At 40.7% G+C, this 21,790-nt stretch overlaps 2 protein-coding genes across 2 annotated transcripts in view; one reads left to right on the forward strand and one right to left on the reverse strand.

Annotated features, from left to right (window-relative positions):
• Positions 1-21,790, forward strand: part of LOC139789159 (chromodomain-helicase-DNA-binding protein 1-like) — a 102,914-nt gene that overhangs the window by 47,009 nt on the left and 34,115 nt on the right. The window contains exons 13-18 of the mRNA XM_071729682.1: positions 536-625; positions 1,414-1,604; positions 2,674-2,862; positions 3,027-3,189; positions 4,780-4,932; positions 5,217-5,288. Of these exons, the coding sequence (XP_071585783.1) occupies positions 536-625; positions 1,414-1,604; positions 2,674-2,862; positions 3,027-3,189; positions 4,780-4,932; positions 5,217-5,288 (858 nt within the window). The remainder of the gene's footprint in view (positions 1-535; positions 626-1,413; positions 1,605-2,673; positions 2,863-3,026; positions 3,190-4,779; positions 4,933-5,216; positions 5,289-21,790) is intronic.
• Positions 10,812-17,565, reverse strand: LOC139789144 (uncharacterized). Its single transcript, XM_071729671.1, has 5 exons — positions 17,496-17,565; positions 14,399-14,460; positions 13,337-13,631; positions 12,332-12,814; positions 10,812-11,256 (listed from the first exon to the last, which is right to left on the reverse strand). The coding sequence occupies exons 1-5, from the start codon at positions 17,563-17,565 to the stop codon at positions 11,174-11,176; spliced, it is 993 nt and encodes a 330-aa protein (XP_071585772.1). The 3' UTR covers positions 10,812-11,173.

Consider the following 21,790-nt stretch of genomic DNA (forward strand, 5'->3'; position numbering starts at 1 on the left):
CTTATGCTAATCTCCAATGTTTTGATTAGGAATGAGCAAATGCTTACTTAAAACATTGTATGTGTTTAAAATGAAAATTAAAAGCATGAATTCTGTTCTAATGTATGGGAAAGATTTCATTCCTACTTAATAATAAAAAGAATTAAAAATGCAACCTTGCATTGGAAAAGAAATAGTCTTTTGTGATTATTTAGGTGCATAAAATAAATATTTAAGACAGACAGACATAATTATAATTTGTTTTCTCAAAGGAGGAATGTAAGTAACCTTATCCCTTAAAGTTTAAAAAAACCCAAAACAATACAAAAAACCCCAAAATCCCACATGCAAAAATCCACAAAAAAAATAAACAAACCAAAACCACCCCCAAGTTTATTAACGTAAAAAACCCCAAACCTTTAAGTGTTATGTTCTTTTTTTACATGATCAGATTCTTGTATGTCACTTAACATCTATGCTGCTATAGTACCTCAAGTCATCCTGATCAGTAAGACCATTTTTCTCTAGCTTATGGTTCACTTCATTCTTCTTGTAGATAAGAACTCATGAATGGATGCATCCACAGACCAAGCGACTAAAATTTAATATACTTCTAACAACTTATGAAATTTTGCTGAAGGATAAGGTAATCACACTTACTTCTTCAGGGAGATAAAATAATTTGTAGAATGTAAAACTGCTTTAAAGTTGGTGCATATTGGATTCTGGGCCATCAAATGGATGGAGAGTATGACAGCCTTGCCCTTGGAAGTATGAAAGGGTAGTTTTCTTTAAGTACTTTTAGATTTTATATATATGTTGTGAGGCTTCTTTTTCTTCAGTTTGCTTGACGTTCACATTACTGTAGTAAATCCTTCACATCTCAATATCTTGGCTTTCACATAGACCATCATCCAGGAACTGGAAAAACAAACGAACCCCTAGCCCTAATCACCTGCAATTCACAACTCTGAAATCCCATGTTTCATCTTTCTATTTGTGTGGGCAGTATTATGCATATGGATATTACTACTCTTCTCATGATGGTAGCACATACAGTTATTCTTAATCCTAATAATATGAAAATTTTAAACAAGTTCTGCTCGTTGGCTATTTCATTTGTTTGTACGTGCTGGAAAGAAGAGAGTCGAGTGGTTTTCTAATTTTTTTTTTTTTTGTCAATTGGAAATGTATAGATCAGCTGTTTGCCTTCCTCCTCTCCCTCAAATATAAGCATGCTTTATATTTTCCTTTTAAACTTGGGCTGCCTGTATAACCTTTTGTTGAATCTAGCAAACATAATTAATGCCAAAAACATAGGTGTCCATTTCTTATTAAAATAAAAGGAGTGATGTTGTGTAAATAACCTCAGTAAAATGTCAGAAATAGCATAATGTATTAATATGTATAATGTCTCTCCCCCACACCCCCAAGTCATTCCTTGGTGGTCTGAATTGGGTATTTATAGGAGTTGATGAAGCTCATCGTTTAAAAAATGATGATTCCCTTCTGTACAAGACTTTAATAGACTTTAAGTCTAATCATCGTCTTCTGATTACTGGAACCCCTCTGCAAAACTCCCTCAAAGAGCTTTGGTCTTTGCTGCACTTCATCATGCCAGAAAAGTAAGGAATGCAATTTTTTTCTTCCCCCTTTTCCTATTGTGGTCAAGTTTCTTACAGTGGAATATTGTAGTGGTTGGAGAACCAATAGAGATAAAAAATTGCATTGTGAAATAGTTTAAATATATAAAATAAATGCACATATTTTTCATGCTGCTCTTGATAAATTGTTTTGATAGCAGTTTTTACTTACTGTTTTAGCAGTCCTCAAAAAAGATGCATTGATATATGGCTCAGAACCCTGAAAAGATGCTTCATCTTAATCTAAAAGGAAAATCATATGGATTTACTTTAGGGAAATAGAATGGGGCTGAGGATGTCTTCTTGTCTGTTTTAGTACTATGAATGAAAACAAGACTGTACCACAGCGGCCAATATCCAGTTCAGGCAGGCAGACAATTTGCCCTTATTGGTTTGCATGGAATAGGTTTACTGTATTGATGTTATTGTATGCTGACCTGTCTTCATATCTGGGATAAATAAGAGCACATGTTCCTTTCAGTTATTTTGTAAATACAAAGCACTGTAGCTCCAATTAGTTTTGGAGCTACGCATTGCATTGACTTCTTCAGAACCTTACGATCAAAGTCACAAATGTTGTTATCTGGCACCTATTCCTCATTTGATCACAAAATCCATTCTCTTAGTCTGTTAGCACATACCAGAGGATAACCACTTTTTAGCTAGTCCATACAAGCTGCAAAAAGTAGGTGAAGTGGTCTGTTCTTGCACTTCCTCTGACTATACAACTTTTTTCATACTGCTCTGGAGAAATATAATGTAATTTCTGCAACCTTCTACCTGAGTTTCCATACAAAACATAAAAATGTTGGACTTTCACTAGAGAAATTAAAATTCAGTAGTTTCTTTTGAATTTTCATCCTGCAAAAGCGTTTGGAAAACTCCATTTTCCTATTTGGAGACAAAATATTTGCAATTTCTTGTGAAATGCAAATTCAAAAACTTATTAAATAAAACAGGGAAGTGGGGAAGAAGTGTGTGTGCGTGTGGTATATTTATGGTCTTTATGGTATGTCACTATTTTACCTTTATTGTTTCTTATGTGTTGAAGGTTTTCTTCCTGGGAAGATTTTGAAGAGGAGCATGGCAAAGGGAGAGAGTTTGGTTATGCAAGTCTTCACAAAGAACTTGAACCATTTCTACTCAGAAGAGTTAAAAAAGATGTAGAAAAGTCTTTACCTGCTAAGGTTGAACAAATTTTGAGGATGGAAATGAGCGTGTTGCAGAAGCAATACTACAAGTAAGTAACGACACTTTTTAAATTCCTGCTATTTTAATGATATATTTTGAATTACTGAAGTGTAAATGTTCTCATGCAATTTGAACTGATATATTGAGAGCTTACATCTTTCATATTTCCACAAATGGCTAGCAATTACTTCCATTGCACATTCTATATTCTAGGTGGATTTTAACCAGGAATTATAAAGCTCTGAGTAAAGGTTCAAAAGGTAGTACCTCAGGTTTTTTGAACATCATGATGGAACTCAAGAAGTGTTGTAACCATTGCTACCTCATTAAACCACCAGACGATAATGAATTCTATAATAAACAGGAGGCCTTACAGGTAATACCTTTTTTTGTAAGTGTTTTTACATCTCTAATATGCATATGGTAATTTTATAGTGTTCTGGAAATTTATTACTACTTATTAAAGTGTATTAATGAAGAATAAAAACTCCTATTAAATGTGCATCCTGGGTTTTACAGGTAAGTGAACTGATTATTTTTGTTTCTGAAGAATAGATCAATACAAAATAAAATATTTAGGTTTAAAAATAGGTTGAAGTAGTCTGTGTATTTTTAGACTAAATAACCGTAAGACCTATTTTAAACCCAGAATAAATAAAACATTTAAATAATCAGGTAAATTTAATTCAAATGGAAATGCATGTGACTGGCAGTGGTACATCAGCAGAATCTTTTTAAGGTGTTTTTTTTTTGTAAACAAACACTGTTCTCTGCATGACTTGAAACAACCAAAGTAAAAGGAAATGAAAGTAATAACTATACAAAGCTTAGCTCGCTTTTGTTTTTTGTATAAATGAAAGCAATTATAGCATTGCTACCAAAGATGGTCTATGATTTTGTTGTGGGTTAATTTTCGTACTAAACAGTTGAGAACCAGAGAAACAAATAAAAGGTCTTTTACAGTTGATGCAGATTAGAAACATTTATGCTGTTGTAAAGATCGGGGTGGTTTTTTTTCTGTAAGCTTTGAAGTTCATAATTTTAAAACTTTCCCAAAACTACCAGATTAAAATCACAAGCTGTCACTCAACAAGCTATTTTATATTATAAAGTGCTTATATAAAGTGCTTTTCAAAGCTGAAGGATGTTTTGCTTACAACTTGGCACACTTTAATTTAAATTTATAATTAAACTCATCGGAATGGTTCATTCATTATTGCTAATAATTGCATACTTCTAGCAATTATTTCCTTGGCTCATCTGCATGAGCTTTTTTAGCTCCAATTATAAATGATGCACCCTTCTCATTTTTGGCATAAAGAATAAAAGCACCTAACTCCACATTTTTTATTTTTATTCCCCAGAATTCTATCCTGAGCCTCTTCAGCTAAATGTTTTCAACATCAAATTCTACATGCACCAGAGTTTATATTCTGGTTGCTCCCATTGAAACTGAGACGGCATAACATTGTAACCTAGCTAAAGCCTGTTGACCTCTACAGACCAGATTCCCCTCATTTTTATCTTGCCTGACAAACTTGACTGATGAGGCATTGTTTAAAAATACTTAGAGGATCAAGTAGCAGTGCTTATGCCTGTTTCAAAGACAGCAAGTGAGGAACAAGTAGTACTAAGATAGTCAGGTAGTATCTTTGTTGTTTATTTGGTAGAAAAGGACTTAAATTTACACTGTAATTGCTCTAACTCATGTCACAGTATATTAATGCTTTAATGAAAGGTTAGGATGCTGGTTTATGAGTCAGTTGAGAAACGCATTTATTTGAAAAACATGCTAGTCAGTACTCTTGATGATTTCAGCTAATGTACTTAATGCTTTTATAATGAGTTTTTACAACATCAGGACTGACTAAATTGAAACTTTCATGTTCACTTAATGAATGGCTAACTGCAGTGTATATTAGTGTTGAGGTGAGGTTATATTGCAACACGTTTTCTTGTCTTATAGCATTTAATACGTAGCAGTGGGAAACTAATCCTTCTTGACAAGCTATTGATTCGTCTACGAGAACGTGGCAACAGAGTACTTATTTTCTCTCAGATGGTGAGGATGCTAGACATCCTCGCAGAGTATTTGAAGTATCGTCAGTTTCCTTTTCAGGTAAGAATTTTGCTGGTAGTAGTCAAGAAACCTTGATCTTTACCTTTTTACCTTAAGCGTCCTTTTTGTATAAAGGCTTATGAAAGTTTAATTTTATGCATTATAAAAGATTGGCAATTACCTATGCTAAATAGTATTTTGAAACAAAGCTGATGAATTAGAAAGATAAAGTGTTACATTACTCTTATTCCCCACCCCAATTGTTTTGGCAATTGTGAATTCAAGTCGCTCGGATTAGAATACAGTAGGAGTTCTTTTTTAACTGTATTATTCAACCTCTTTAGAGACTTGATGGATCAATAAAAGGGGAATTGAGGAAACAAGCCCTGGATCGTTTTAATGCAGAAGGATCAGAGGTATAGTATTAATGTCTGGTTGGTTTCTTAATCTGCTCAGCTTTATCCCCCCCCTCCCCCTGAAATAAAAAAATATTACACAAAAATTAATAGAATAAGACAATCTTACAATTTTTGCATGAGTCCTGAACTTTTAAACAAGATTTTGACATATAAAACCTACTTAGGCAATCAGCAGAACTGAGTTGTGTATATCCTTGCATGAAGAAAAACTGTCGTTAATAACTTTAAATCTGGCTTCTCTTATTTTCATTATTTGCTTCTTATTTCCTTGCCCTGGAAGAAACTGAAGAAACTGTTTTCTAGACATTGTTTGTGTACCACTTAAGATTCCTAGTTGTCCTGGTTTGAGAGAACTAGGATAGAAAAGCACTTATTTATTTAGGTTTCCTACTATAGAAGCCATTCCGTATCTTTGATAATCTTAGGTCCTTTGCCCTACACTGGCAGAATTTTTCAGTAGTAGAAGGAAAGCATTTGTCAATTGCTGCTGAGCTTATGTTTCTGCTATGATTGAGGAGGAAGGACTTAATCTTGTTGCATAAACTTTTTTTCTTAAATACACAAGTTAGTTCTGTTTTAAATTTTAGTATAGGCAGCATTAGATTTTTTTCTGGAATTTTTTCTTTTAGTTGTACTGTACAGATTTTAAGGTTAAGAGGAATCCAAACTTCACATAGTATTCAAGAATGGAGGCAAACTGTGGACTTGTGCAGCAATATAAACGTTTCCTGTTATATTCTCTATTTTCCTAATAATCAATACAACTTTGTGCTTTTTTTTTTTTTTTTTTTTTTCCATTACTGAGCTAAGGTATTCATGAAAATATCTATGACAACTCCAAGGACTCATTCCTGAGCAGTAATGGCTTGCTATTACAATTTGCTGTATATAAAACTCAAATGTCATTCTTATTTCACTTATCTTTAATTTCATATGCTTTTTTTATTACCTGTCTCATAAGATCCTTCTGTAGTCCTTTGTAGATGTCCCTGAACAACTCTGTCTCATCTGCAAACTTTGTGACCTTATTGCTCATCTCATTTTCATATTGTATATTAATATGTTGGAGAACATTGACCCCAGCAGAACACTTCCATTTTCTAAAGAAAAAAATACAGAGGGACTTGGGCACATATGAGCCTTTTGTACTTTTGGCCAGTGGTTTGCTTGTTTGTTTTTTTTTTCTCCACCAGTGGCTTTTGTTCATCTTCTAGGATGCTGCTTCCTTTACACCAAGGAGAAGTCAATAACTGTTCATAAGAGAAATTGTCACTGTTTTTTTTTTTTTTTTAACTTGTACTGCATCTGGCTGGGCTAGAATTATTTGTCTTTATGTTTAGCTTGTATGGTGCTGTGTTTTAGATATGTGACAGAAGCAATGCTATTAACGCACTAGTGTGTTATCTTTCACTGAACAGTGTTTGCATGGTGTCACTGTCTTCTGTTTCTTACTCTTCCCCCCATGAATAGATTGGGGAGTGTACAAAAGGTTGGGAGGAGATGTAACCAGGCAGATGACCTGAACTAACTGAAGAGATATTTCATCCCATATAATGTTGTATTTATAAAAAGGGAGGTTAGCTGTGTTTTCCTTGGGAACTGTCTGGGCATTGGTCCTACCCATGGGAAGTGGTGAATACTTCCCTTTGCATCACTTGTTTGGTTTTTTTCTTTCTCTCTTCTTCCACTTCTTTGCTTATTAAACAATTTTAATCTCAACCCTCAAGTTTCCTTGCTTTTAGTCTTCCTTTCCTCTTCCCTTGTCCCACTGATGGTTTGGGGAGAAGTGATAGAGTGGCTGCATGGTGCTTAGATGCCTATGGAGGTTAGCCCACAACATATTGACATTTAAGGCGACAAAGATGATTGGGGGATTGGAGCATCTCTCTTATGAAGAAAGGCTGAGAGAGCTGGGACTCTTTAGCCTGGAAAAGAGAAGGCTTAGAGGAGACCTTATTAATGCCTACAAGTATCTAAAGGGCAGGTGCAAGGAGGATGGAGCCAGACTCTTCTCAGTAGTTCCCAGTGACAGGATGAGGGGCAACAGGCACAAGCTGGAACACAGGAAGTTCCATTTAAATATGAAAAAAAACCTTCTTTGAGGATAACAAAGCACTGGAACAGGTTGCCTAGGGAGGTTGTGGAGTCCCCTTTAGAGATATTCAAAACCCACCTGGATGCAGTCCTGTGTAATGTGCTCTAGGTGCTCCTGCTTTAGTGGGAGAGTTGGACTGGATGATCCCTAGAGGTCTCTTCCAAGTCTGATAACTCTGTGATACTGATCAAGAGAGCTTTAAACTAGAATTCATGGGGGGAAGGAGATAGCAACAGGATTGTAGTAGGTAAGCTAAGGTTGGCATGGCATCATCTGAGGGTGGTGATGCATTTACACTGCTCCAGAGAGCACAGAGGTCTCAGGAGCATATCTGAAATGCTTGCACACTGAAGCACATAATATGAGAAACAAACAGGATGAACTAAAAACGGTTAGTTTCCAGAATTTCTATATCATTGGTATTAGTGAGACCTGGTAGAATGAGTCCCATGATTGGAGTGCTGAGATGGAGGGCTAGGCAGAGCAGGTGAGATGGAGGTGTCATTGTTTATTGATTATACAGCCCTTACAGTTAGGGATAATGTGGTTGAGACCCTTTGGGTGAGGATTAGGGAATTTAGGAATTTTAGGATTTAGGAACGGAAAACAAAGGAGTGGTGGGTGTCTACTACCAGTCACCCAACCAGTATGTAAGCACTGGTGAATTATTCTATAGGCAATTAGAAGAAATTTCAGGATCAGTAGCCCTTGTCCTTATGGGATATTTCAATTTCCTAGACATCAATAAGAAATACTATACTGCTGTGACAAGCAAGTCTTGGAAAATCTTGAAGTTTGTAGGAGATAACTTACTGTTGCAGGTACTCAGTGAGCCAACTAGGAAAGATGCCATCTTAGACTCACTATTTGTGAATAGAGAAAGACTTGTGGGAGATGTGATGGTAGATGGCTGCCTTGGCCACAGCAATCCTGAAATGTTTCAGTGTAAAATTTTCAGTTTAATGAGAAAAAAGGATAAGAAGAGTTTAATAACTGAAATAAAGTTAGAAAATGCTAATACTAATAAATGTATGAAAAAGGGGATAACAAAAAGAAAGAAATAAAACCCAAGGAAGACAAGTGATGCATAATTTAGTTGCTCATTGAAGTCCAAAAAGGCCTAATAAAACTGTTTAGAGACAGAGTTTTAAGCCTTTAAACAGCAAAGGTATTTATTTACGGATCCGGGGAACCCCAGCTCTCGCTGGACAAAGAGTTCCGAGGATTAAGGGAAAGGGTTGGGGTATTTATACATTAAAAGGGGAGGTTACATCATCCTTACATACATATTCATGGGATAGCAACATGTAATCATAATATTTATAACAGGCGGAGTCTGGGCGGAGTCTGAGTGGAGTCGTCTTTTTGGGGATATGTTTTGGGGTCTTTGGGGGTCTTCAGATGAAGTAACGAAGTCTTCCTCAGGGTTGAACTTTTTACCTTTCTTGCTTTCAATGACTTCATCCTCTTGTTAATTGGACCCTTGCAATTATCTTCCCCTTATCTGCTGGTAATGGCAGCCTCACCTGTCTTCCGTGCAGATGTTTACACTCCCCCAGTGCCTAGATAATCTTGGCGGTGCCAAGATTTATACTTCTAACTATGTCCAAGACAGAAGTTAATCCTGTTAGAGTCTTGACCTGTCTCAGCTGCTTTGTTCACTTCTTTCTCAGTTTAACCCTGAATTCTACTAGTTATGAATACAAAGATATTACAAATTTTAATTCTACATAAAGTAAATTCACACAAACAGCTTGGCCTGCTCTCCTCTCCTTACAGGAGTTAATCCTGTCAGGATCTTTTCTCTCTTTCATTCCCCCTTTCCTTAGAACTTATGGATTCTTTCGTCAAGTTCCAAGGGAAGGTTCAGATGCCTTTGCATTCGGTTTGTAGTAGAGCCACACATTTAATAAGGATAACATGAGAATCATCACTATCATGACTAATAGAGGGTACATTAGGTAATGGAATACTTGCGTCAATCAATTGCATAGTGGTTATAGGAATGAAATAATCAAAATCACAGCCTATGATTCTAGAAAAGTTACACACATAAATTTGTACCATTTGCTATCTCAGGACAATGATCAATGAAAATATGAAGGCATAATGTTCTAATACATGCACAGCCATTTCCTACATAATAAACCTGTGATCGGTTGTCATTATGGGGAAATATTTCAAAAGTACACACACTATCTTCAGTACCTAAACACAAATCTTCATTTTCTATGACTGCATTTTCACAAATATAGCCTAGGTGTTCTTTAGGAATACAGGCTTCTGTACTGATTGATTGCCATTTACTCCTGGAGTGATCTAAACTTGCCCAAACATTATGGCCTATGGGTCGAGTTACAACATTCTGATGCGCAGTGCCTAAGGTCAGGACAGGAAAGATGATTTTATCCTTGGCAGCACTAATAGTGAGCACGTAGGCCTCGATTTGCTCACCTTGCGAGTAAGTAAAATTTTCAAGTTGCCACCATGCCTGATGATCCTTCTCGAATTGGGTTGTAGAGCTATCTCTCGCTATCATTTCTTTTATTTCTTGAGGTAGTATTCCGGATGTCCCTTCCCTCAGAATTCCTGCATCTACTGTTTGTACCCACTGCTGTGTTTGAGTGCACTGAATAGCGAATGCGATCTCTCTATTTGCATTACCTGTGTACTCTGCAAGCTTTAAAAGGTCTTCAGTGGTGTGGTTAGCCACTAGGGTCAGTAATTTACCTGCTAGTGACTGTGTTTCTGCTAGGCTAAGTATGGATGAGCTCAAATGCACTTTGAGTTCCCCCAAATGGGAAGTGATGGCACTTAATTTGTTCACCAATACTTCTTGGTCTATCGTGTTCAGTACCCCTAGTCCAGTGCCAAACCATCCGATTACATCTTGTTGTGCATGCCTAGGGCTCAATCTGGCTGATAACCACGCCTTCCAGCCCTTAAGGCTTTGTTGTATAATAGGGCTGGCAATCCTGTTTTAATTGAGTAATATTTGTTTGGATATTTACTTGAATTTTCTTCAATGAATATGTAGGATCTAATAACAATTTTAACTCATTTGATTGCTAACCACTTAAGGCCCTACATGGGTCAAATTATATGTTCTTTTGCAGCTTGGAAGAGGAGTCTTCGCAGTCTTTTTACTAGGTACTTTAGTACTAGAAGGCTCAGTGAGTTTGATAACAAACTGGTGGAAAGCAGCTCCGTATTTGCTAGACCATGTACATGTGACTGCGATTGGATGTTCTAGTATTACCTTTACTTCACACTGAGCTTCGTATCTTTCCTTTTCTTTGTCCCCTTCCCAGGTGCAAGAGGCTGGTCCCTCCCTTCTGACCCATATCCTGGGTCCAAGTGACACAGGTCCCAAAGCTTTCACAGTTAATCTGATTTGTTCACCTTCCTGTCTTTTCACGTTCGTACTCTTACACCCTATCTGGATTTCATCCCCTTCTTCTCCTGTTAAGGAGTCTAATTGGCCTTTGTTTTGACTCCAGTCTTTTTGCTCGTACGCCTGGTTGTTACGTAGCACCTGAATGTTTAAGCCAGACTCGGGGAGTAATACCATGCGTGGTGTGCCAACCCATGGTATTGCCTTAACTATCCGTGCACCCGACCATGGCCCTCCCTGGGCAATGTTTTGTGATAAGGTTATACTCATCCAGAGTCCAAGCATCAACACTAAAGGTCGCCAGTTCATAATGTCGAACTCCTTCAGGAACGTTCTTGGCAATGTTCAGGGGCCCTCTTGACTCGGGAGTAGTGGATCCAGGTGGGTCGCTCCTTAATTCGAACTGCAGTGAAGGTGGTGAGCAACACTTGAAAGGGTCCTTCCCATTTCTCTTGCAGAGGTTTCCCTAAAAGATTCTGAACATATACCCAATCACCAGGATTAAAAGGATGCAATTTACAGTCAGGTTGCTTAGGTTGGTGATCCACCACCACCGTGGCATTTTTATCAAAGTGCTTCCCCACAGCTATAACATAATCATACACATATTGATTACCTATTTGATCTACAGCCTCACTGTTTACAGTCTGCATTGCATAAGGTCTCCCATATAAAATTTCAAATGGACTCAATTTTTCTTTTGAGCGGGGCTTCATCCTTCGTCTGATTAGAGCAATAGGTAAGGCTTGGTACCACTGCAAGTTAGTTTCCTGGCATATTTTTGCAATTTGTTGTTTAATAAGATGATTCATCTTTTCTACTTGCCCACTAGCTTGAGGTCTATAAGGCGTGTGCAATTGCCATTTGATCTGCAGTGCCTTACTTATTGCTCATACAATTTTAGCACAAAAGTGCGAGCCTCTGTCTGAGGAGATGCTCCTGGGCACCCCGAAACTTGATATGATTTCATTAAACAAGACTTTAGTTACTTCTCTTTCTTTGTTTGTTCTGCATGGGAATGCTTCAGGCCACCCAGAAAATGTATCAGTCAAAACCAAGAGGTATTTATACCCCCTTTCCTTGGGAGTTCAGAGAAATCAATCTGCCACACTTCCCCTGAGAATTTTCCTCTATCAATTACTCCCTGGTGTACCTTTGTTCCCGTGTTTGGATTGTTTTTCAAACAGCGTTCACATTGGGATGTGACCTGTTTCACTGCTGTGAATAGCTTTGGCTCTGCTATTCTAACTTTTAAATGCTGATAAAGAGGATCTAATCCCCAGTGGGCCTTGTCATGTTCTGTTTTTACAAATTGCCATATTAATTTCTCTGGCAGCACTGGTTGTCCTGATTCTAGTTGACCCCATCCATTATCTAATATTTTACCTTTGTTTCTTTGTATCCACTTATGGCCTGATTCCTGGTACTCTGGTTGAAAATTAGTATCTAATTCTTCTGGTACCAGGGCCAATACTAAATCCTTGGCTCTTGCAGCAGCTAATTTAGCTTCTGCATCTGCTGCTCTATTATCTATTTCTGGAACGGTGTTACCTTTCAGGTGCCCCTTGCAATGCATTATGGCCACTTGGGTTGGGAGCTGAACAGCCTCCAGCAACTGTAGGATTTCTTCTGCATATTTTATGGGTCTTCCCTGGGAAGTCAGCAGTCCTCGCTCCTTCCAGACTGCCCCATGGGCATGCACGATGGAGAAAGCATACTTAGAATCCGTCCATATATTAATTCTTTTCCCTTTTGCCAGCTCGAGGGCTCGGGTAAGAGCTATTAGTTCAGCCTTCTGTGCTGAAGTTCCCACAGGCAAGGGATTTGATTCAATTACCTGCTCTGTTGTAGTTACTGCGTAGCCAGCCATCCTTACCCCCTGCTTCACGAAGCTGCTGCCATCCGAGAACCAGTCATCTGCCCCTTCGAGTGGCTCTTCCTTGAGATCCGGGTGACTGGAGTACACAGCCTCGATGGCTTCTAGGCAGTCGTGCTCAATTGGCTCTGCTGACACTCTTCCTTCTAGGAATGATGCTGGGTTGACAACATCAGTCACTTGAATGGTTATGTCATCTGATTCAACTAAAATTGCCTGGTACTTCAGGAACCGAGAAGGTGACAGCCAGTGGCCACCTTTCTGTTCCAGTACTGCTGATACAGTGTGGGACACTAATACAGTCATTTTCTGGCCCATAGTGAGTTTTCTGGCCTCTTCTATGTTTATGATTACTGCAGCCACTGCCTTCAGGCACGTGGGCCATCCTTTACTTACTTTGTCTAGTTGCTTAGAGAAGTAAGCCACAGCCCTTTTGTATGGTCCCAATTGTTGAGCTAGGACTCCCAGGGCCATTCCCTGGCGTTCATGTGAGAACAGCCAAAATGGTTTTGTTACATCGGGTAGACCTAATGCTGGGGCTTTCGTTAGTTGTTGTTTCAGTCTTTTAAAGGCTGTTTCTGCCTCAGGAGTCCAGAGCAGAATATTTTTAGACTCTTTCAACAAATCATAGAGAGGTTTGGCATGTATCCCGTACTGATACATCCACAGGCGACACCAACCTGTTATTCCCAGGAAGGCTCGCAGGTCTCTCACCGTTTCAGGTCTGGGCATCTGGCAGATGGCTTCTTTCCTCGCTGTTCCTAGGGATCGCTGTCCTCCAGAGATCTCGTATCCTAGGTAGACCACCTTTTCTTGCACCAGCTGTGCTTTCTGTTGGGAGACTCGATAACCGTTTAAACCCAAGAAATTTAACAATGAGATTGTCCACTCAACACATTGTTCTTCTGTTTCAGTTGCTATCAGTAAATCATCCACATATTGCAGAAGAGTGCCCTCTCCCTGTGGCCGCTCCCACTGTTCCAATTCTTTGGCCAATTGATTTCCAAATATTGTAGGGCTATTTTTATAACCTTGAGGTAACACCGTCCAGGTTAGTTGTGTTTTTCTCCCTTTAGTAACAAACTCCCATTTGAAGGGAAAAATCTTTTGGCTTTCTGGGGCTAAGGTAAGGCAGAAAAATGCATCTCTTGAATCTAACACTGTAAACCAGGTCAGATTATCTTTTAGTTTGGTCAAGAGTCTATAAGGGTTAGCCACCACTGGATGTAGAGTCTTGGTAATATCATTTACAGCCCTTAAATCCTGTACCAGTCTGTAGGTCTCATTTGGCTTCTTGACTGGTAATATTGGTGTATTGAAATCTGATTCACATTCTATCAATAGCCCTAATTCTAAAAACCTCTCTATCAATGGCTCAATTCCCTTCCTATCTTCTAGCCTCAGGGGGTATTGTTATAGCAGAGGTTTTGGAGAATTAGGTAAGTATAAAAGTTGATGAATCCCCATCTGTTTCCCAGTTTTGTATTTAAGAGGTTTCAAGAAGAAAGCATTTTCTTCTTGGCCTGTCGCCCCCACAACATGTACAAATTCATCAGATTTTGGTATTAATTGTTGATTTAAGACTGAATAGGTAGCTCCAGTGTCAATTAAAAAATCTAATTCCTTTTTACCTTCCCTAGTCCCTTCTCCGGGATCATCTCCCAGATTTTCAGTGTCTGCTCTATTCTCTCTCTTCATCCTTTTCCCTGTGGGGCTTTCTCTTCGTCTTTGTCTCCCCCTACCGGCTTTTGCGGCACACTTTTCAAGTCCTCTGACTTGCTGTTTTTCTGATCCCGTTCTAGTGCTAGAACAAAGGGATCTTAAGGTGTTACATTTATTCCATTATCTTTTTGCCATTCCGGCTTATCCCTTAAGGTAAAAAACATGTCTGCATACATTACTTCATCCCACTTTTCCATTCTACAGAGAAACAGCAGAAGTTGTAGGATGGTATTTTAGTTTAAACTCCCCCCCGGTGGCCATTTTTCTCCATCATCTAATTTATACAGAGGCCACCAATCCTGACAGTATTTCACAAGTGTCTTTCTTTATATTTTCCCCCGGAATTCCACCTAACTCCTTCCAATGCTTTAAAATGCATCCCAAGGGGGTTTTAGCATTAATTTCCTTACTCTGTTCAGTCCCCATTATACCTGGTGAAGAGGTTACAACTGTGGGGGCCCTTTCTGAATTACCAAATTCTATTCAGATCTCAGCAACTTACAATTTCAACACCTTACTCGACTTATTCTAGCATTCAAGCGCACTTCTTATTCTATTTTAACAATCCACATTCACACCACTCGCTTCGTCCGTCTCTGGCCGGCCCCCTCGCGGGTGACACGGAAACGCAAATCAGGACTCCGCACTCGCTTCGCAATTAAATTGCGTCTCAATCACTCACTTTCACGCACACACGCACTTTCTGTCAGCACTTTGTATAGGTAAAAAAATTTTACACAAAACCTTACACGTTGCTTTACCGCCTACGGTCACAAGATGCCGCTATAAACCACGAATACCTGCCGGAGTTGCGGCAAAAGACTCCCCGCGACCCCCGGCCCGAAGAGAAAGCTAAAACTTCTTCGGCAGGGGCGCGTAACCAGTCAAACTCTTAGATTACTTGCAAGCAGTATAACAGAATAACATAATCACCAATCTCGATATGATCATATGAACCACAGCATTACCAAAAACCCTTTATCAACACGATGCAACACAGAGAGTGTACCTTCCCACTGCTGTGAATGAACTTCAATTCTCCTGGGGATCTGAACCCCGGAGAGGGACGAACTCAGCGCTCGACTGGACTCCAATCCGTCAGCCTGGGGGCGTCCCCCGCTTCCCTGTAAACCCTGGGGGCCTCTAACCCCGTAAACCCTGGAGGCCTCAAAATCCAAACAAATATATATATATAAATACCTTTTCAGTATGAGGAAGGTCTGGTGTCCGTCGGCGCGTAGGAGCCAAGGGAGTAGGGGAGGCTTATCCGACAGAATTCATCGGGGGGGCCCAAAAAGCGTCCCCGGATCCCTGGATCACGGCACGACGGAGTCCAGTCCTGCCACGGTAGCCACATTGAAGCCCAAAAAGGCCTAATAAAACTGTTTAGAGACAGAGTTTTAAGCCTTTAAACAGCAAAGGTATTTATTTACGGATCCGGGGAACCCCAGCTCTCGCTGGACAAAGAGTTCCGAGGATTAAGGGAAAGGGTTGGGGTATTTATACATTAAAAGGGGAGGTTACATCATCCTTACATACTTATTCATGGGATAGCAACATGTAATCATAATATTTATAACAGGCGGAGTCTGGGCGGAGTCGTCTTTTTGGGGATATGTTTCGGGGTCTTTGGGGGTCTTCAGATGAAGTAACGAAGTCTTCCTCAGGGTTGAACTTTTTACCTTTCTTGCTTTCAATGACTTCATCCTCTTGTTAATTGGACCCTTGCAATTATCTTCCCCTTATCTGCTGGTAATGGCAGCCTCACCTGTCTTCCGTGCAGATGTTTACACTCCCCCAGTGCCTAGCTAATCTTGGCGGTGCCAAGATTTATACTTCTAACTATGTCCAAAACAGTAGTTAATCCTGTTAGAGTCTTGACCTGTCTCAGCTGCTTTGTTCACTTCTTTCTCAGTTTAACCCTGAATTCTACTAGTTATGAATACAAAGATATTACAAATTTTAATTCTACATAAAGTAAATTCACACAAACAGCTTGGCCTGATCTACTCTCCTTACAGGAGTTAATCCTGTCAGGATCTTTTCTCTCTTTCATCATCACCTGCTGATTGATGCCCAGATAGTCCTGGAGCAGCAATTGCCTTTCCCAGCTAACTCCCCCCCTTTTATGAGCACAACATCTTATGTTATGGAATATCCTTTTGGCCAGTTTAGGCAGGTGTCCTGGTTGTGTCTCCTCCCAGTTTCTCATAGAGAAGAAGCTAGGAGGATAGGGGTAGTATGAGAAACTGAAAAAGTCCTTGTCTTAATATAAGCATTGTTTGGTGTCATGGTTTTGACTGGGACAGAGTTAATTTTCTTCATAATAGATGGTATGAGGCTATGTTTTGGAGTTATGCTAGAAACAATGTTAATAACACAGGGATGTTTTAGTTACTGCTGAGCAATACTTTCACAGAGTCAAGGCCTTTTCTGCTTTTCATACCACCCCACCAGCAAGTAGGCTGGGGTTGCACAAGAAGTTGTGAGGGGTCACAGCTGGGACAGGTGACCCCAGCTGACCAAAGGGATTCCTTACCATATCATAGAATCATTGCAAGTTAGGGGTTGGAAGAGACCTCAAAAGATCATCTAGTCCAACTCCCCTGCCAAAGCAGGGTCACCTACAGCAGGTCACATAGGAATGCGTCCAGGTGGATTTTGAATGTCTCCAGGGAAGGAGACTCCACAACCTCCCTGGTCAGCCTGTTCCAGTTCCCTGTCACCCTCACAGTGAAAAAATTCTTCCTAATATTTATATGGAACAGCCATGCTCCAGTTTATAACCATTGCCCCTTTTCCTATTCTTAGTCACCCCTGAGAAAAGCTTGACTCTGTCCTCCTGGCACTCGCCCCTTACATATTCAGAAAGATTGATTACGTCACCCCTCATTCTCCTCTTCTGCAAACTGAAGAGAACCATCTCCCTCAGTCTTTCCTCTTAAGGGAGATGTTTCACTCCCCTAATCATCTTGGTTGCTCTGTGCTGGACTCTTTCAAGCAGTTCCCTGTCCTTCATGAACTGAGGGGACCAGAACTGGACACAATATTCCAGATGTGGCCTCACCAGGGCAAAGTAGAGGGGGAGGAGAACCTCTCTCTACCTACTAGCCATACCCCTGCTAATGCACCCCAGGATGCCATTGGCCTTCTTGGCCACAAGGGCACATAGTTGACTCATGGTCATCCTTCCATCCACCAGCATCCCCAAGTCCCTTTCACCTATGCTGCTCTCCAGCAGTTCAGTCGCCAACCTATACTGGTACCTGGGGTTGTTCTTTCCCAGATGCAAGACTTTACACTTGGTGTTATTGTAATACATTACATTTCTCCCTGCCCAACTCTCCAGTCTGTCTAGGTCCCTCTGAATGGCAGCACAGCCTTCTGGGGTGTCAGCTACTCCTCCAAGTTTTGTGTCACCAGCAAACTTGCTGATAGTACACTCTATTCCCTCATCCAGGTCATCAATAAATATACTGAATAGTACTGGTCCCAGTACTGACCCTTGAGGGACTCCACTAGAAACAGACTTCCAACTAGACTCCATCCCATTGACTACAACCCTCTGGCTTCTATCCTTCAACCAGCTCCCGACCCACCTCACTACCCAGTCATCTAGGCCACACTTCTTCAGTTTAGCTCCAAGGATGCTGTGGGAGACGGTGCCAAATGCCTTCCTGAAATCAAGATAAACTATGTCTACTGCTCTGCCATCATCCATCCACCTGGTTAAATCCTCATAGAAGGCTATCAGGTTGGTCAGACATGACTTCCCCTTAGTAAAGCCATGTTGACTGCTCCTGATAAGCCTCTTGTCCTTGATGTGCCTGGAGACAGCACCAAGAATGAGTTGTTCCATTACCTTTCCGGGGATGGAGGTGAGGCTAACCAGTCTGTAGTTACCTAGGTCCTCTTTCTTGCCTTTCTTGAGGACTGGAGTGACATTTGCTTTCCTCCAGTCCTCAGGCACCTCTTCTGTTCCCAATGACTTTCCAAAGATGATGGAGAGCAACCTTGCAATGACATCTGCTGGTTCCCTCAGCACCCGTGGGTGCATCCCATCAGGACCCATGGATTTATGGATGTCCAGCCTCATTAACTGATCCTTAACCCAGCCCTCATCAACCAAGGCAAACTCATCTTTTACCCTGACTTCCTCAGCAGCCTTAGGGGTCTGGGGCTCCTGAGTACATCCTCCAGATATATACACAGAGGCAAAGAAGGTGTTTAACAATTCTGCCTTCTTTGAATCCTCTGTCACCAGGGCACTCAGCTCATTCAGCAGTGGGCCTGCATTGCCTCTACTATTAGTTTTATCTGCTGTGTATTTGAAGAAGCCCTTCCTGTTGTCCTTAACCTCTCTTGCAAGGTTTAATTCCAAGGAGGCTTCAGCTTTCCTAGTTGCCTCTCTGCATTCTCAGACAACAGTCTTATATTTCTCCTAAGTTGTCAGCCCTTCCTTCCACGATCTGTAGGTTCTCTTCTTCCATTTGAGTTTACCTAGCAGTTCCCTGTTTAACCATACTGGTCTAGTTCCCTTTTTTTATTTCCTTCCCATTGGGATGCACCAGTCTTGAGCTCAGAAGAAGTGGTTGTCACAGTTTAACACTAGCTCGGCAATTAAACCGAGTAACAGATGCTCTCTATTAATCCCCCTTTCCTCCATTATAAAGAAAGGAGAGAGGATAAGGGAGAGAGACTTCTGGGTTGGAAACTAAACTACACAACTTTAATGAAACAGTAATGATAAATAGGGAAAATTACTAAATATATACAAATAAACAGGAAAATTGATACCACGTTCCCCCCAATAACGCTCATGTCACCACCGAGGCTGCAGGGCAGCCCTGGGAAAGTCCAGGCTGGACTCCTGGAGTAAGCAGCAGTAGGGAGCTGGAGGCAGGAACACACAGATATGGGCTGGCACGGATCAGGACCACAGGCAGACAAATGGACCGAATCCTCCCAGAATGCCAAAGCAAAAAACAGGGAACAGACGAAGAAGGGGAAGCAGGAAGGGCAGGAAGGGGGTTGACCTTTTTGATCCCTCAAATTCATACACGTTCCTAGGCGATGTACTCTAGGGGGCCCTGCTCTGGCAGGGGGGGTTGGACTAGATGATCTTTCGAGGTCCCTTCCAACCCCTAGGATTCTATGATTCTATGATTCTATGATACTGAGTATGATGTATATGGGATGGAATAACCTGTTTGGTCAATTCTGGCATCTATCTTGTCCAGTCCTCCCCAAAGGAGGGCTGCAAGTGGGACCTCTTTACTCCTTCTGGAGGGTAAAATGTTACTCAGAGCTGAGCAGTGTCCTTGGCTCTGCATACCAGTCTCTAGCTGTAACTATAAACATTGAGTGTTTTCAGTCCTAGAAGCAGACACTGTCTGAGAAACTTGCTGTTAATTTCAGCAAGTGCAACTACTTACAAGAGACTTAGCTGAAAGCAAAAGTACAAGACAGAAAAATCACCTTTATCCTGGCCCAAACCAGGACAGTGGTCCTTGAATGTTAACCAGATATGATGTCATGCTCAGCATATAAAGCTGGGGGAAGAAGGAAGGGAGTAAGGGGCATTTGTCCTCCCGAGTTAACCTTTATGTGTGATGGAGCCCTGCTTTCTTGGAGATGACTGAACAACTGCCTGCCCATGGGAAGTAGTGAATTAATTACTTCCTTTGCTTTGCTTGCATGTACAGCTTTTGCTTTCCCTATGAAACTGTCTTTATCTCAAGCCAGAAGTTTTTTTTACTCTTCTGATTCTCGTTTCCATCCCAACTGGGAGAGAGTGAGCAAGCGGCTGCATGGTGTTTAGTTGCTAGCTGGTGATAAATCATGACACTTGGCAAGAACTAAAACATCAGTGTGTTGTCAACTCTATTCTCAGAACAAATTCAAAACATAGTGTCGTACTCGCTACTATCAAGAAAAGTAACTGAGCTAAAATCAGCACAAGGAAGGGAAATGCTAAGCTCCATTGACAGGATGGATGGCAGTGGTTCAAAGCTCTGCTGCGGGGGGGGGGGGGCTGTTTGGGGGGGGGGATTCAGATTGTGCATTGGGAAGCACTTGTTTACTAAGAGAGTAGTCAAACGCTGGAACAGGTTTCCTGGAGAGGTGGTCTATGCCCCAAGCCTGTCAGTGTTTAAAAAGAATTTGGACAAAGCTTTAATAACATGCTTTAACTTCTGGTCAGCCCTGAAGTGGTCAGGCAGTTAGATTAGATTACTGTTGTAGTTCCCTTCCAACTGAACTGTTCTGTTCTAATAGATATCTGTCGGGAAGAGCGCAGTGGACAACACGCAGATTAATATAATAATTAATATATATAATATATATATTTAATATATAATCTGAGGGGGAGAGGCTGTGGTGTTTGCAGCAGTAGCAGCAGCAGGGCTCGCTTTCTGAACAGCAGCAGTGTCTGTGGCGGCAGAGACAGCAGCTGCAGCTGTAGCAGATACACTGGCAATGCTCGCTGGCTGTATCTGAGTTGTGCCCTTGCGTGAGGGGGGGGCGAGAAGCGTCTGGGGAGGCAGGAGTGGGGGTGCTCTCTCTACCAGGGGCAGCTCTCACTCTCTGAACAGCAACTCTCGGCCTCCGAAAAGGCATACTCATTCTCATGCCTGTGTTTTTTGTCTTACTCCTCACCAATATATGAGAAAAATTAACAACACCCACCAGAAGATTGAGAAATGAAATGCTATTGCTACTAAAATCTGGTGGAGTCAGCCTGAAATAAGATGGAGTGGTACAATCTCCCAAACCAAAACTCAAAGTTTAATTACCAACCAAGTTTTTTATCTCTGTATGAAACACCAGTGCACCATGCACCACAATATTCATCAATATTGAGGACCATATTGCAATGATGGTTCTTAAGCAGCTTTATCTGCTTCTGGCATTCGCTCAGAAGCTTCTAACAATTGGGCTGCTGTAGCACCTTTCAGGAGTGGTCCTAATGCACGTTTAGTTTTTTCATTAGCATTGTCATATGCTAACATATAAAAAAAAATTGTTTTCATCTCTTCTGACAAATCAGGATGTGATGTAATCGCTGAATATAAGCAATACACGAATTTTGAATATGGCTCTGCTCCCCCCTGTTTAATATTTGTAAAAGGGGCTTGGTTGTGCAGGATCATGCACAGTTTGCAAAGCTTTATATGCCAATTCTTGTGAAAGTTGTAACGCTTCAGTTTGAAACCGTGCCTGCAAATCTGCACGTACAAAAGGACCAGCACCAAGTAACATTGGTGCTTGCACTCTGTATAATGCATCGGTGTTCTGTCTAGGAACCGCAGCTGCATTTTTACACAGCATTTGCCATTTATGATGAAATTGCAATTGTTGAGAAGGAGTTAACAGAGTATCAATGAGCACCCTTGTGTCATATGGCGTCAACA

The sequence above is a fragment of the Heliangelus exortis genome, chromosome W, assembly GCF_036169615.1.
Source record: "Heliangelus exortis chromosome W, bHelExo1.hap1, whole genome shotgun sequence".
Lineage (NCBI taxonomy): Eukaryota > Metazoa > Chordata > Aves > Apodiformes > Trochilidae > Heliangelus > Heliangelus exortis.

Coding starts and splice junctions, on each gene's coding strand:
- LOC139789144 (XM_071729671.1), bottom strand. CDS start 17,565: ATGACCATGAGTCAACTATGTGCCCTTGTGGCCAAGAAGGCCAATGGC. Junction 14,461..17,495: donor CCTGGGGTGCATTAGCAGGG/GTATGGCTAGTA, acceptor CCTTTGTTCTAG/CACTAGAACGGGATCAGAAA. Junction 12,815..13,336: donor AGCCTTCCTGGGAATAACAG/GTTGGTGTCGCC, acceptor TTGTCAACCCAG/CATCATTCCTAGAAGGAAGA.